We start from the raw sequence: 13,157 nt of genomic DNA, 5'->3' as shown, positions 1-13,157 counted from the left end.
GCCGTTCCCGCCGTCAGCTGCGCCCACGCCTGCTGCTCCCGCACCCGCGACACCGTCTGCACCGTCTGCTGCACCCGCGTCCGCACCGTCTGCTGTGCCCGCGCCCGCACGGTCTGCTGCACCCGCGTCCGCGATGCCGTCCCCACTGTCTGCTGCACCTGTTCCCACGTCGGTGGCTATTGCACCTAAACCTTCAGGTCGACGAACTCGGCAGACGCCCACTGCACCTGAGGGGACATCAACTCTTGAGCATAAAGAGGTGACTTCAGGGCGGGGACGCCGAGAGAAGCGTCCTGCGCGCCTGCCAGATGGCAGCTATGCTCAGTCAGCTGGGGAGGGTCGTAAGCGGCCAGCAAAAGAGCCTGCTGAGTCTGTGAGCAACAAATGCGGGCGCACTCGCTGAATGCCTCTGGATGAACGTCAAACTATGCCATTGAGATTATACATTGCACTTTGTAGTCAACAGTATTGTATTCATAATTGCCATCATTTGCGCAAGTTGAACTCCAGGCCGGCTGGACTGGCCAATCAGGAGCCGTTTAACGGTGCTCTCCTAGGTCAGCGTGTGCGTCTGCATGATAACACCCAGCCAATCAGAGACCGATTAGCGGTGCGCTGACACGTCATCCTAGTGAAGTCAGAACTTCGGCATATAGTATATGTCAGGTCTGTTCTTCCGGAAACGTACCTTGGAGACCTAACTTATGAAACTGCACCATCGAGACCTAACTTACGAAAATGCAACTTCGAGACCAGAAACATACCCTGAAAACCAATGTTCTGAAAACATATCCTGGAAGACCAACATATTTGTAAGACCCTTGAGAGACCTTTGTTTCGCAAACATACCTGTGAGAACACATGTTCTGAGAACATACCTGGGAGAACACCTGTATGAGAACATACCTGTGGGACCTATGTTCCGAGAACATACCTGGGAGTCCTATGTTCTGAGAACATACCTGGGAAGCTTTCAGACGGAAATGATGACGTCAGAGTTACAGGCAGCCAAAATCCAAGCCATGTAGGGCTGCGGGGTATCGGAGTTCGAAAAGAATTCCTCGCAGCCCGGTCCGAGGGGTAGTACCCGGGTTGAGCAGATGGCGGACCCCAAACTAGGCAAGAGTCGGGTAAGCGCCTGGCCGCCGCAGGTGCGCGCTGATCCAAAATGGATCCATCTCTGGATATATCCACAATAGAGGGAGGATATATCCACAGGCAATTGTGGATGTATCAAGAGAACGCACCTCTAGCTAGAAGCACTGATACATCGCCCGCTACCTGTAGCTAGAGGTGGTTGATATATCATTATGACAGTATCGACTGAGCGGACTGCAGAACTCGTGCAATGTTGTGCCCTACAATGCATCTAGGCGCCCAAGGTGAGCGAATGTCGGAGATGGGTCCGCACCTATGACAATGCAACCTCTCGAGGACTCTGCTACTTCATTCTTCTTCCTATGGGCTGGAATAACACACCAGGCAAGACACACTCCCGCAAGCGGCGTTCTGGAGCACACAAGGAGCAACTGAAGCGTGTTCAGGCTAAAAACTTGTTGAAGGGAAATGCGGAGAACATAAACCCTAATGGAGCATCAGAAGCCTCAGAAGTACGTACAAGTTATGCGTGAGAAATAATGGCACTTACACATAGTATTCCAGGCTGATGAAGACAACAATGCCGGTGGGAACCTCTTGGCTGCGGCGACCCAGAAGATGAAGGATCTTGAACGCCTTTTACATAACAGTGGGCGAAGAGAGCAACGCGCACAGAATTCACTGAAGACCATACGTCAGGAAAACAAGGCGCTGAAGGCTGAGATCACTAACATGGAGGCCGCTCTCACGATGCAAGACCATCAATTCGAAGCTACCCTACATTCAGTATCAGCGTCAGCGCACAATGACATCATCAACATCCGACGACATACCTGGGAACATACCACATCGGTTACACAGCACGCACACGAGGCGATCTTGTTAGCAAATGCCCAAGTGGATGCCGCCATTGCCGATCGCGACCACTTTCGGGAGAATGCAGCGCGGGCGGAGGAACATGCGGTTGCCTCGAGGAGATGGGCAGAGTCTACCGTGTCTGAGACCTTGACACGGACTTGGGAATTCGCACGGCAGATGGAGGAGAAACTTCGCGCTACCCAGGAGCTCATGGAGAACCGTGAGGCGGAGCTCCTGCGCTGTGCAAAAGAGGAGGCTGAGGCCGAGACTGAGAGACGAGTGGAGGCTGTCATTCTGGAGCTAGAAGGTCAACTGCACATTGCCATGGATGAAGTTGACAACTCACTTGTTGAAGCTCATGATTGGATAAAGGGTCACCAGAAGAAGGAGCGCTTCCTGGAGAAGGAGACGGCGGAGCTCCGGGATGAGGTATCCCGCCTCATGCGCGAGAACCGTGCGCTCCGCAAACGCGTCGAGCGCCGGGATGCACGCCTACTAGAGACTACCAAAGAGGCTGGGGAGGAGGAGCATTCAGTAGTACCGTACAAGTTGAAGGGTCGCGGCGGCGTCATACCTGACTCTGTCCGTGCCCTTGTGCGCGAGCTCATCATCCTCGGCCTCAAGGTTCACCAAGTTGGCGGCACTATCTCAGCGGTTGCAGGGGCACTGGGAGTTCCTATCGAGGGCTCAATCAGCAAGCGTTCAATTGGTCGCTTCATGACGGAGATGTGGGTTGCGGAGAAGATGCAGATTGCCGAAGGAATCCATAAAGCTGAAAGTAAGCATTACTAGTGAACCTTGAAAAATAATTGTTCACGCTTACCGGCAGGTCTAACCCTGAGTGGAGATGGGACTGCAATCCGCAACATCGACCACATCGCGCGGAATGTGTATCTGAACAATGGAGATAGCCATCAGCGACTCTCGTTCGGGGTACACTCAGCCTCGAATCACACCAGCGAGAAGCAACTCCAGGGATGGGATGCACTTACCGAGGACTACTTCAGGACGTATAACGCCAGCCCGCGTGGACAGCAATCCCCTGCAGACCCTCGATCTTTTGCTGTCAAGAGTGCTGGAACGATGGCTGACCATGCCGAGGATCAGAAGAAATTTGCGCGGTTGTGGGAGGCCCGGAAGAAGACTGTCGACCGGGAGCTTCGTGGCGAGAGGGCCTTGGTTTCCATCATCAGAACTTCCCGAAACTGCTGAACGCACTGAGGGCGCTGAGCACGCTGGGGGCGCTGACACCACAGCCGCTGACTTGAATCATATGCCAAACAAGAACGGTCTGGCCGAATGTCCTGAAAACCGACATACGCACTGTATGGCATCCCATCTACCCAGTCCCCAAACCGCTATTTCATAGCTGTAGCACATCTCCTGCAATGGGCAGCGCAAAACCGAGCAAATTTCGCACTTTCTGGCCTGTTATAAACTGTTTGAATACAAGCTGTGTCATGAAAATGAATCAGCACGTACCGAGGAGCAAAGGATATCGTTCTACTCACTTAAAGCGTCCGCTGGATCGAGGTTGTTGGTGTAGTAGACATGAAGGTATGTTTCGGAGGTGATGGCGCTTATTGCTGCTGGCCTGCCGAAACGCTGCTAGTGCTGTGGCGCGCTGTGGGCGCTGCCTCAGCGTGCACAGCATTTTTCGGAAGTTCTGATGATGGCTCAGGAAGACCTGTTGATGGTCATCTCAGAAGAGACCCTGCGGGCGGTCGAGGCTGCGGGCGGAAATGAGGTGTGGGCAACCCTTAACGCGACAGCTCTAGATGCCCAGAGCGCTGCCATAATGCGCTCATCTATCATGCGGGTAGGGGAAGACGCATACCAAGCGCTGTCGGACGAAGAGAAGGCCGATGCCGATCTCTTTGTCCGCGGTGGTTGCTGTATGCACAAGGACTTGAACGCGGTTAAGGGGGTTCACGCTGGCCTGCAGGCATTCTGGGCCCGAACAGGACATGCTCCCATCCTCCTCATGAACAGAGACAATGACGCTGCTGCGACATCAACAGATCCTCTTACCTCCCAACGTGCAGCGGAGAGGTCTGTCGGCGGAGCGATCAAGCTAGCGGAGCTTGCCGGCGCAATCTTTCGTCACAAGGACGACAAGAAGGGCCAGCATGATTCCTGGCGGTACTTCTGCGAGACGCACCTAGGCTATGCGATCACTTTCCCCAACACCAGCAGCACCCGATTTGGATCATATGTCGAGGCCGCAGCTGAACTCATTGTCCATCGCGACTTGTACCTCGAGTTCCTAGAGCTGGTACACGACAAGAAGGATTCCCGTTCATTTAATCACATGGAGAACAACGTTTACCGCGGCCTCAAGGACTACCCAACCCTCACCGAGCTCTGTGTACTTGCGCTCTATGGCCAGGTTGTCAGCAAGCCCTACATGCGCCAGGTTCGACGCGGTGGGCTGACGAACCACTGGGACCTGGGACCTCTTCACGATGGCGTCAAAACCCTCCTCCGCACATTCATACAGAATCCTCACCTTCTTCTGACCCCCGATCTATCATCTGGTGATGGAGCGCTGGATGGCCGGCCTTGCGAACGTCCAGAAGTCTTCGCCGCTGTCCAAAAGCTCGCGCCGACACTTCCTTGGCTGCGGGACGCGTTGATGGACGGCCTCAAGGGGGGTCTCGAGACGTGGGAGCGTTTCACAACAGAGTTCGCACCTGGCGCTCCAGCTCTATCAGCAAAGGCACGCGGGAAGGCATGGATGAAACCTACAAATGACGACAATGAAGGTGGGCTCGGAACACGGCGAGTCCGGAAGCGGATCTGTCCCAGCATGAGCGAGCATCAGCACAACGCGCGCGAGATGGGGAAAGTGAACAACACTCTTGCTTACATGAAGGACTTCACCGAGGCCGAGCTCGGTTTCACACGCACAGAGGGTCGCCGGCTTGGAGCAAGTTGCTTGGAGAAGAGACGTCATGAAGAGATCGTTCAGGATGATGAGGAGCAGGTGAACAGAAAGCGGCAAAAGGATGAGGAGAAGGCGGCGGCGCTATCAGAGAAGCATCGTGAGCTGCTGAAGCTCGACCCCATCCTGGACCCGGAGGATCCAAGACTCAATGACAAGCTTACCATCAAGGAGCTCGATGCGCATCTGGAGTGGCACCGTGAGTTCCACGACACTCGGCCACGAGGCGAGAAGAACATACCGATGAAGAGCCTGCTCAAGCTGAAGAACGAGAAGTTGAACGCCCTTATTGAAGCGGCCGCGCGCTATCGAATGGATCCGTTGCCCATGCTGCCGACACCTCAAGGACAGGCGTAGTATGGAGACCTGCAAAGGACTCGAAGTAGGCGGTGACAAGACAGATGGTTTGGGCAAGAGGGTATCCAAAGGGCTCAAAGTCAGGAGAAGGCCGAGGAGCGACGTTGTGAAGGGGGAAGGGGCATACATTGTCGGCGAACTGCAGTCACGGTGAGGTTCGGTGACGAGCGACGTCGAACTGCGAGACGGCTGGTAATGGGTATCGAACGGCAAAATCGAACGGCAAAGGCTTCAAGCTCCTCGCGCTAGAGCCACTGCAGACACTGGTAGCTCTACGCTGCGTAGGCTGGCGACGGACGACCGCAGTCGGAGGGCGTGAAGTATGACGTGCTGGGGAGGAACGTCCTGCACTCTGCTCTCCGCTCCTTGTACGTCTCGCGCTTGGAGTCGCCCAGCTTCCAAGAGAGAACCATGCGAAGAGGACGGCCATGGCGAAACGGATTCCGACGACACCAACAATGAAGACGAAGGAGGTGTACACGATCACCTGCGACGTGTCGGTATCGCACCCGGTCCACAGCTTCAATACCATCTGGCCCGGTGATTGCAGGTCTGCGGTGGACATGGGATGGGGAGGCTCCCTGGAAGGCCAGCGGCGTGGCAGTTCGAGCAGATGTCGCCGGTCTCGCAGATGGCGCAATGGAACCTGGATCCTACGATCTCCTGCATACAGCTGCAGCCAGAAGTAAGCGCACTACACGGCGTTCAAGTGTACTGGAACTTACTACGTGCAATGGAAACCCCGGCCGTCGAAAGCGAGTGACGAAGGCGAGAAGATGTGGATATGTATTGTCCCCAGAGAGGTACAGGATGGTCCGTCCTGCAGATCGATGAAGCGATGGAAGTGGATCCGGATCCTGTTGTTACTGTGTACACCCAGCTAGAATATGACAAAAAACGAAAGTCTTGATGTTGCACAGATCGTGTATATGGCTAGCAAAGTGGAAGAGGTTTCGGACGCGCGACAGAGACACGACCATCTCGCTTCGACGCGTCTCGTCGATCGCGTCTCGCCTAGATGCTTGTGGCGCCGCTTAGATGAGATCATCAAAGGGATTACAGGTTTCTAACTCCGCCGACTGCGATAAGCTGGCCATCAAAATAACAGGCGTTGCCCCTCCCCAAAGCGCCTTCATAGACGCCTTGTTTCACGTGACATGAAAGTCAGGAAGGATTCGGAGTCCGAGTCGGACCCCTCCTTGGAACACCGCTGCTTAGCATCGACCACAAACTACCGAAACACGAAGGCGAGCCAAAAGATGCAATACAAAGTGAGGGCGGGTGGGGATTCTGGTGCGTGTGGACCATCATTCGTGTGCGGACTGACACGGTCACGTCAAACGCTCTTGCAGCAAACCTACAGTCTAGCAATCATGTAGTGTTGTCTGTAGTAGGCTCACATCCACAGGAGACGTTATCCCATGTGCGACATGGTTCTGACATCATCAACCCATTAGTGCAGGCACAATCTCCGACATACTCATAAGCACACAGACATCAACAAAGGAGAAGGTCTACCGCTCTGTACCTGATTGTCGCAAGCCACATCCAGTAACGGGCGGTACCCCACCGTGACCATGGCAGCATACCTCATGCTCTGCGACGCCGGTGGCGTCGTCTGCTGGAGGATAGTAGACTAAGTACACCTCCAGCGCGGGATGCGCACTAACCGGTATAAGTATGTCCGTCTCGGCGGCGTGAAGTACTGCCATCTCCTCCGGACATCGACGCCTGCTCCGATCATCTGCAACTTCGTGCCTGCGCCCGTCCGCCTCTGCTTGAACTGGGGAGGGTGTATGCTACTAACACCACACTAGCGTGAGTAATCTGTACTCATGTGGGACAACTCACCAGGCTGAACTCTCTAGCGTTGGCAGGATGATCTAACGACACAATGCTCAGCGGCTGTTCGTTCGCCGGCGACTCTCGGCGACTAGCAGAGGAGTATGTACCGCGAGTATTCGCTGCTCGACCTCTCACCCCGGTCGCCCGATCAATGCCTCGTGGTCAACACGCGTTCAAGACAAGAGCACGGTTGACAAAGTGACAGCGTTGTCAGCGGGAGGAGGAGTAAGTTTCAGTCTTGTTCTGGTCCGACGGGCGCTCCTTCAAACCAGGTCCCGAAGATGCCGTACATAGTTTGACAAGACCTCCCATTCCTTCCTCCGGCTCGTCGTCCCGTAGTCCTGAAGGCCATGCTATGTATGTCTTCTCCGGTTCCCCGCCGGATCTCATCCTCTCGCACTTGCACTCCGGACCGCTGACGTCCAAGATGCCACAGTGACGGGATGCTGGCAGCGTCTGCCCACGTTCCCGCACTGTACCGCCGAAAATTGGGTTCGCAAAGCTGGAGTGTGGAAAGATCACGGATGCGGTATGTACGTTCTCTCATCCCATGTTCGATATGATGCCCACGCTCATTATGCTTCCTTCTTCGCCAGCGCTTGTTCGTCCCTTAAGTACTTGCAGTTCTCCAGCTGCTTTGCAAGCTTCCTATGGCGCTCGATCCTCACCACATAGCCTCTGTTTGGCTCACGGCTTTCGGCGCAGCACTACACGATACCGATGTTCCTGCTGTCACACAACTATTCGTCCCCAACGGCTGGCTGCGCGACCTCCTTGCCTTGACCTGGGACTTGCGCACTCTCGAAGGGCAGGATAAGGTTTCTACCTACCTCTCTCAGTCCCTGCGGAAGGGACAGATCACTGCTGTTCGACTCGACCATGCACCAGCACTGGCTCCTCGTTCCTTTACTGTACCCGGCACGCGAGATGTTACCGGGGTTGAGTTTGGCTTCACCTTCGATCTCCCACACGGTCGTGGTCGCGGTCACACTCGGCTGGTCCCGGACACAGATGGTGCTTATCGAGCCTTCACCGTCCTGCTCATGTTGTACGACTTGCGAGGCCACGAGGAGCTTGGTACGCTTCCTCTCCGCGACGACGTGACAGGTCTGTCGGGACGAGATGTGGACAGGGAATATGCGGAGTGGGTTCGCGACGTGGAAGCAGATCCATACGTGCTCATCGGTCCGTCGTCTGTACTCTGTTTTCTATGAGTACCCAGTGCTGATGAACTTCTCGTCTGCAGTCGGCGCAGGGCAATCCGGTCTGCAGATCGCCGCTCGCTTCAAGCAGATGAACATTCCAGCCTTGGTCATTGACCGCAATGCGCGCCTTGGCGACAACTGGCGACTACGATACCCCACACTGACTCTTCATAGTATCCGTAGACAACATACCCGTACGTCCATCGTCTCAACTGTATATCAAGCGATCCAATACTCACCGTCCATTGTTCTAGTACTATACCAACCATACCCGTCTACATGGCCCGAGCTCACCCCGCGAGACAAGATCGCTAGTTGGCTCGAGCAGTACCCGATTACTCAGGACCTCGTCGTCTGGATGAGCACAGAGCTCAAGGCGCGTCCGCAGTACGATACGAACTCCGGTCGCTGGGACGTCACCGTAGTGCGGAACGGCACTTCCATCCACCTCCACCCGTCCCACATCGTCATGGCCACCGGCCAAGCCGGCCGCCCCATCGTGCCCAGCATCGACAACGTCGAGCTCTTCCGCGGGCAGGTCGTACACTCCTCTCGCTTCCCCGGCGGAGCGCCCTTCGCCGGCAAGCGCGCGGTCGTTGTCGGGGCGGGCAACAGCGCGATCGACATCTGCCAGGACCTCGTGCTCAAGGGCGCCGAGTCCGTGACGATGATCCAGCGTTCGTCGACGTGCGTTGTCGCGCGCGAGTTCGTAAACGAGTTCCAGAGGAAGACGTGGCCCGAGGACGAGCCGCTAGAGATCTCGGACTTCAAGTTCATGACGCTTCCCCTGGCGCTCATGAAGAAGCTCGCGATCGCGGACCAACAGGCGATCCTGGATGCGCATAAGGAGATGCACGAGAACTTGCGCAAGGGCGGGGTGAACGTCACTATGGGGCCTGAGGGCGAGGGCGCGTACCTGCTCTACTATGAGAAGGGTGGAGGTATGTCACTCATTTCTTGCTTCCTGGCACCGCCCTCCTTGTTCTGGTTTGCTGACTAGTACTTGCACGCAGGCTTCTGTGAGCCCGTCTTTCCCCTACAATGTGCTGAGATTGTCTAAAGATCATCCGCGCTTCACAGGGCTCGACAAGGGTGGCGCAGAGCTGATTGGGAATGGCAGCATCAAGGTCAAGAGCGGCGTCTCCCCCGCACGCTTCACGGAGAGTGGACTCGTGCTCACGGACGGTACAGACCTGGCCGCCGATCTTGTCGTATTTGCGTATGCTGCCCCCGCTGTCCTTTCCTCTGCGCTGTGTGTTGACGATATTTTTTTCGTGGGACAGGACTGGCTATGCCACCATCCGTGAGTCGAATGCAGACTTGTTCGACGAGAACGTCTTGAAGCGCCTCGGTCCCGTGTCCGGGATGGACGACGAGGGCGAGGTGAACGGAAGTTATCGACCGTGCGGGCATCCCGGGGTGCGTCTCTTTTTGCTTCCGTGAGCAATGTCCCTCCGCTGAACCCGTTGAATCCGCCAGCTCTGGTTTGCGACCGGCGACTTCTTGTTGTCGCGTTTCTTGTCTAAGTCTCTGGTAAGACACACATCATGCATCGTCGATGGACTGTAACTGACTGTGCCGGTGCAGGCGATACAGATCAAGGCGATACAGATAGGGCTAATCCAACAAGTGTAAGGTGTCCTTGTATGCGGATTGAACCGCCAGACTAGTCCTGAGTGGCGTGTATTAATTCCCTCATCATCCTTGTTGTCCTCACTGATTACTAAGTGATCGATTGACGAACCCAATGATATAATCTCTGAGCTATACAGGATTGGCATGAAATGGGATAAGAACGTCAACTCGACGACGCTGGGCATCAAGGGAATAGCGGCGGGGTCTTCATTCAGCCACGCGGGCCTCAGGACTTCGAGTCGTACACAGCACCTCTCCATCTATCGACTTCCTCCTTCTTCCGTGATCTTTCACCCGTTCGATGCGAATTGCTGAATAATGTCGTGCCAGTGCCACCCTGGCCGTGATTACTAACTTTCGAAGACTTGTCTCGAGATGGGTCATTCACTGGCTTAGACTCGAGGGCATTCGCCGGCGTAGCTGGCCTGTTCCGTGGCATCTGTGCCAGAATTGCGCACTGGGGTATATACCGGAGCTCAAAGTTGATGAAGCGCGGAGACGATGTAAGGCTGACAATACCGGGCTGTCCCCCAAGACGGTTTTCGGGTTGTCGAGGATGTTCTGTGCCAGAAATATGCCGTAGGTGATAGCGGGGGTCCATGAGGATTTCGGGGGAGGGTTTGTGGCATTCAAGTCGCGGTTCGGTGGCATGCATGGTGTTCGAGTTCGAGAAGGAGATGAGGACGACGACTCACGAGTAGGCATGCTGCTAGGCATAGTGAGCTGTGATCAAATTCGTCAGGAAGCGAACCAAAGTCCGGACGGGCTACGAGGGGGGTGGTAGGTGATTTGGGGGCAGTGGGCGCACCCCTCCGCGAGCCGCCTCCTGCTGACGGTCTCGCTGTCGAGTATTGACGGTGTGGTCGCGAGGCCTGAGTCCAGTGGTACAGAAGCTAGATGTGGGCAGTCAGTGCTGGGGACCGGGTTGGCATGAGCGAGAGAGGGCGAAATGTATGGCAGCTGGAGGGTCGGATGTCGAGACGAAGCTCAGGCCGGGGTCAGGCGGCATCCATTAGCCTAGCTTCGATTCCCGGTCGTGTAGCCGCTTAGCCTCCTCCATTTTCTAGAGGCTTGTCCTGGAGGCCTGAGTTCCGTGTATATGCACGGAGTACATGCGATTGCATGAGAGCTCTGAGGAAGTTCACCGGATTGAATAACTCTCTACTCATTGCCACCTGCTCATAGAAGTTTGACATCCGTCGGAGACTTTGGCGCATCACTGGCACAGGCATTCCGCCACTCCCATATCCTTCTCTCAATACAAACCCGGGCCGTAACGAGACTCTATCGGTATCCTGTGGCCTGGCTACCTTGCATTTCACGAGAAAGAGAACAGAAAAACCGTAATGATCACTAGACTGAGATAGCGGCCACGAAGTCGATGTATACGATTGACCAAAGACGTCGAAGAACTGATACCAGGCAGGTGGAAGGCAAGCAAGAACTTCTGGCCTGGGAAAGAACCAACCTAGTCGAACCCTGGCCCCCGGGTCACAGCGCTCCGCCACCTCCTCCACGTGGTTGGGCCGCTTTCGGCGGCGGGAATGCTTGCGCCGCGACATCATCACAATTTCACTGTCAACACTCTAACCTGCAGCGACTCGTCGTCTTCCTGGTGCTATGATCTTCTCTCACCGGAATATGTCAGTTCTTTCAACAATTAACCAGGCTCTACTAGTAGTACGAAGGGTGCAACTAGCAATATTCTCTTGATCACTGGTTCCGCTGAATATTCGTCAGTGTCTCCGTGACCATGCCGACGTGATTGATCTCCCACAAGACCAGAGAAGACAACGACCTGCGCGGATCCGAGTCATGCCGGGGCCCCGAGCATGTATGTATCAGCGCAGAAAAATGATCTTCGGGGAACTTCTACCGGCTGAGGTCGCAAATTAATTTAATCAAGCTGTGGTTAGTTCATTCCTCGTGCCTCCGTACTCCCCTGTACGCCCCTAACATGCTGACAGACCGCCTCTCGGAACGACCGGGTCTGATTCTGTCTACCAGTCAGGCTTAACCTTGTACTTCGGCACGCTCGTTCAAAGCGCTGAGGCACTGACCGCGGTGGTACCTCCAATCACAGCCGAACCTGCCGGGTGTTCTTGATGCTCCTCGGGTCTTGATACGCGTTAGTATGGTGCACACTGCACACACTGCAGACGCGGGCAGCGATATTGTCCCGGAGTGTTATCATAGCGTAGGCTCTTCAATTAAGACGGCTTGCCCCGAGCACAGCCTGTGGCGACAGGGGAGGGCACCCAACCGGGATTACCCAAGCGGCGTAGCTTCGGGTGCAGTCGCAGCTCGCTGTGTGGGCAGGAGGTCCCTCAGAAGACCGACGACGATCCCGCAGACATGAAGCCGGGAAAAGCCAGGTCCTTCTCAGTTGTGCCCTCACACTAGTACTAGCCCGGGGTGTGGTTCAAACCGAGCCTCCGCCCTACCAATGCGACGCGGGCTCCACCTTCCACCGCACGGCGGAACCAGTTGCCATCTATGGCGTGTCCCATTGACAGCCCTCCCACCTCGCCTATGGCACTGCCGTACAACTCTAAGCCATGTGCCATTACCGGGCCCATGGCCGCGGGATCCCGAGAGAAGATATTGCACACACGCTGCGCAATTTCATCTCCGACCGCCGAAGAAGCGGGGTCTTCTTAGGGTCTTCCAAGACATCTGACATGTCACTCTCCTCCTGGCCTCGCACCGCGCGACGTGCGTGTGTGGCTCGCCCCTCGGGTCGCTCACATGAAACACTGGCAGCTGCCCGTCTGACCCCCTGCGGCGGGCAATTGATTGGCCGCGAGCCTCCGTCGAGCTTGAGCTTGGGGCTTCGTTATCGCCATTGCGCTCGAGGCGGAGGTGATGAATCATGAGGCCGCTTGACTGTTATAGTGGACAGCAATTTTCATTCCGAAGTGGCGTTCGGGATCTCTCCGACGACGAGCGACAGCCAGATTCCCTTATTGCACAAGAAAGCAGATATGCTACATAGCTTACAGCACGAAACAGCGTCGCCTACAGCCCTAAACGAGATCCGGAGGAACAAGAAGTAGTACACCTGCGAACGAAGGTGGAAGGAAGACCGCATGCGCCGAGAAAGTGGAGGATGAGACGGGGAGTGTGGGAGGGAGGGAGGGAGGGAGTGCGGAAGGGTGGTATGGAATGCGGAGGAGAGGAAGGAGGAAGTTCAGAGAGCTAAAAGCATACGTAGC

At 55.7% G+C, this 13,157-nt stretch overlaps 2 protein-coding genes across 2 annotated transcripts; both read left to right on the top strand.

Annotated features, from left to right (window-relative positions):
* Positions 1-2,397: 2,397 nt before the first annotated feature.
* On the top strand, positions 2,398-5,257 carry L226DRAFT_470707 (uncharacterized protein; the record flags this gene model as incomplete). The annotated part of the gene is made up of 3 exons (XM_067676328.1): positions 2,398-2,734; positions 2,786-3,135; positions 3,638-5,257. The coding sequence occupies 3 exons, from the start codon at positions 2,398-2,400 to the stop codon at positions 5,255-5,257; spliced, it is 2,307 nt and encodes a 768-aa protein (XP_067530751.1).
* Positions 5,258-7,752: 2,495 nt separating this feature from the next.
* Positions 7,753-9,942, top strand: L226DRAFT_575076 (dimethylaniline monooxygenase (N-oxide-forming); the record flags this gene model as incomplete). The annotated part of the gene is made up of 8 exons (XM_067685152.1): positions 7,753-8,287; positions 8,349-8,501; positions 8,562-9,248; positions 9,321-9,326; positions 9,388-9,526; positions 9,591-9,726; positions 9,787-9,840; positions 9,895-9,942. 8 exons carry the CDS (start codon positions 7,753-7,755, stop codon positions 9,940-9,942), a joined length of 1,758 nt encoding a protein of 585 aa, XP_067530750.1.
* Between the last annotated feature and the right edge of the window lie 3,215 nt (positions 9,943-13,157).

The sequence above is a fragment of the Lentinus tigrinus genome (assembly GCF_003813185.1).
Source record: "Lentinus tigrinus ALCF2SS1-7 unplaced genomic scaffold L226scaffold_40, whole genome shotgun sequence".
Taxonomy (NCBI): Eukaryota; Fungi; Basidiomycota; class Agaricomycetes; order Polyporales; family Polyporaceae; genus Lentinus; species Lentinus tigrinus.
Note: the sequence above shows the minus strand (reverse complement) of the source record. Positions and strands in the feature narration are given on the sequence as shown.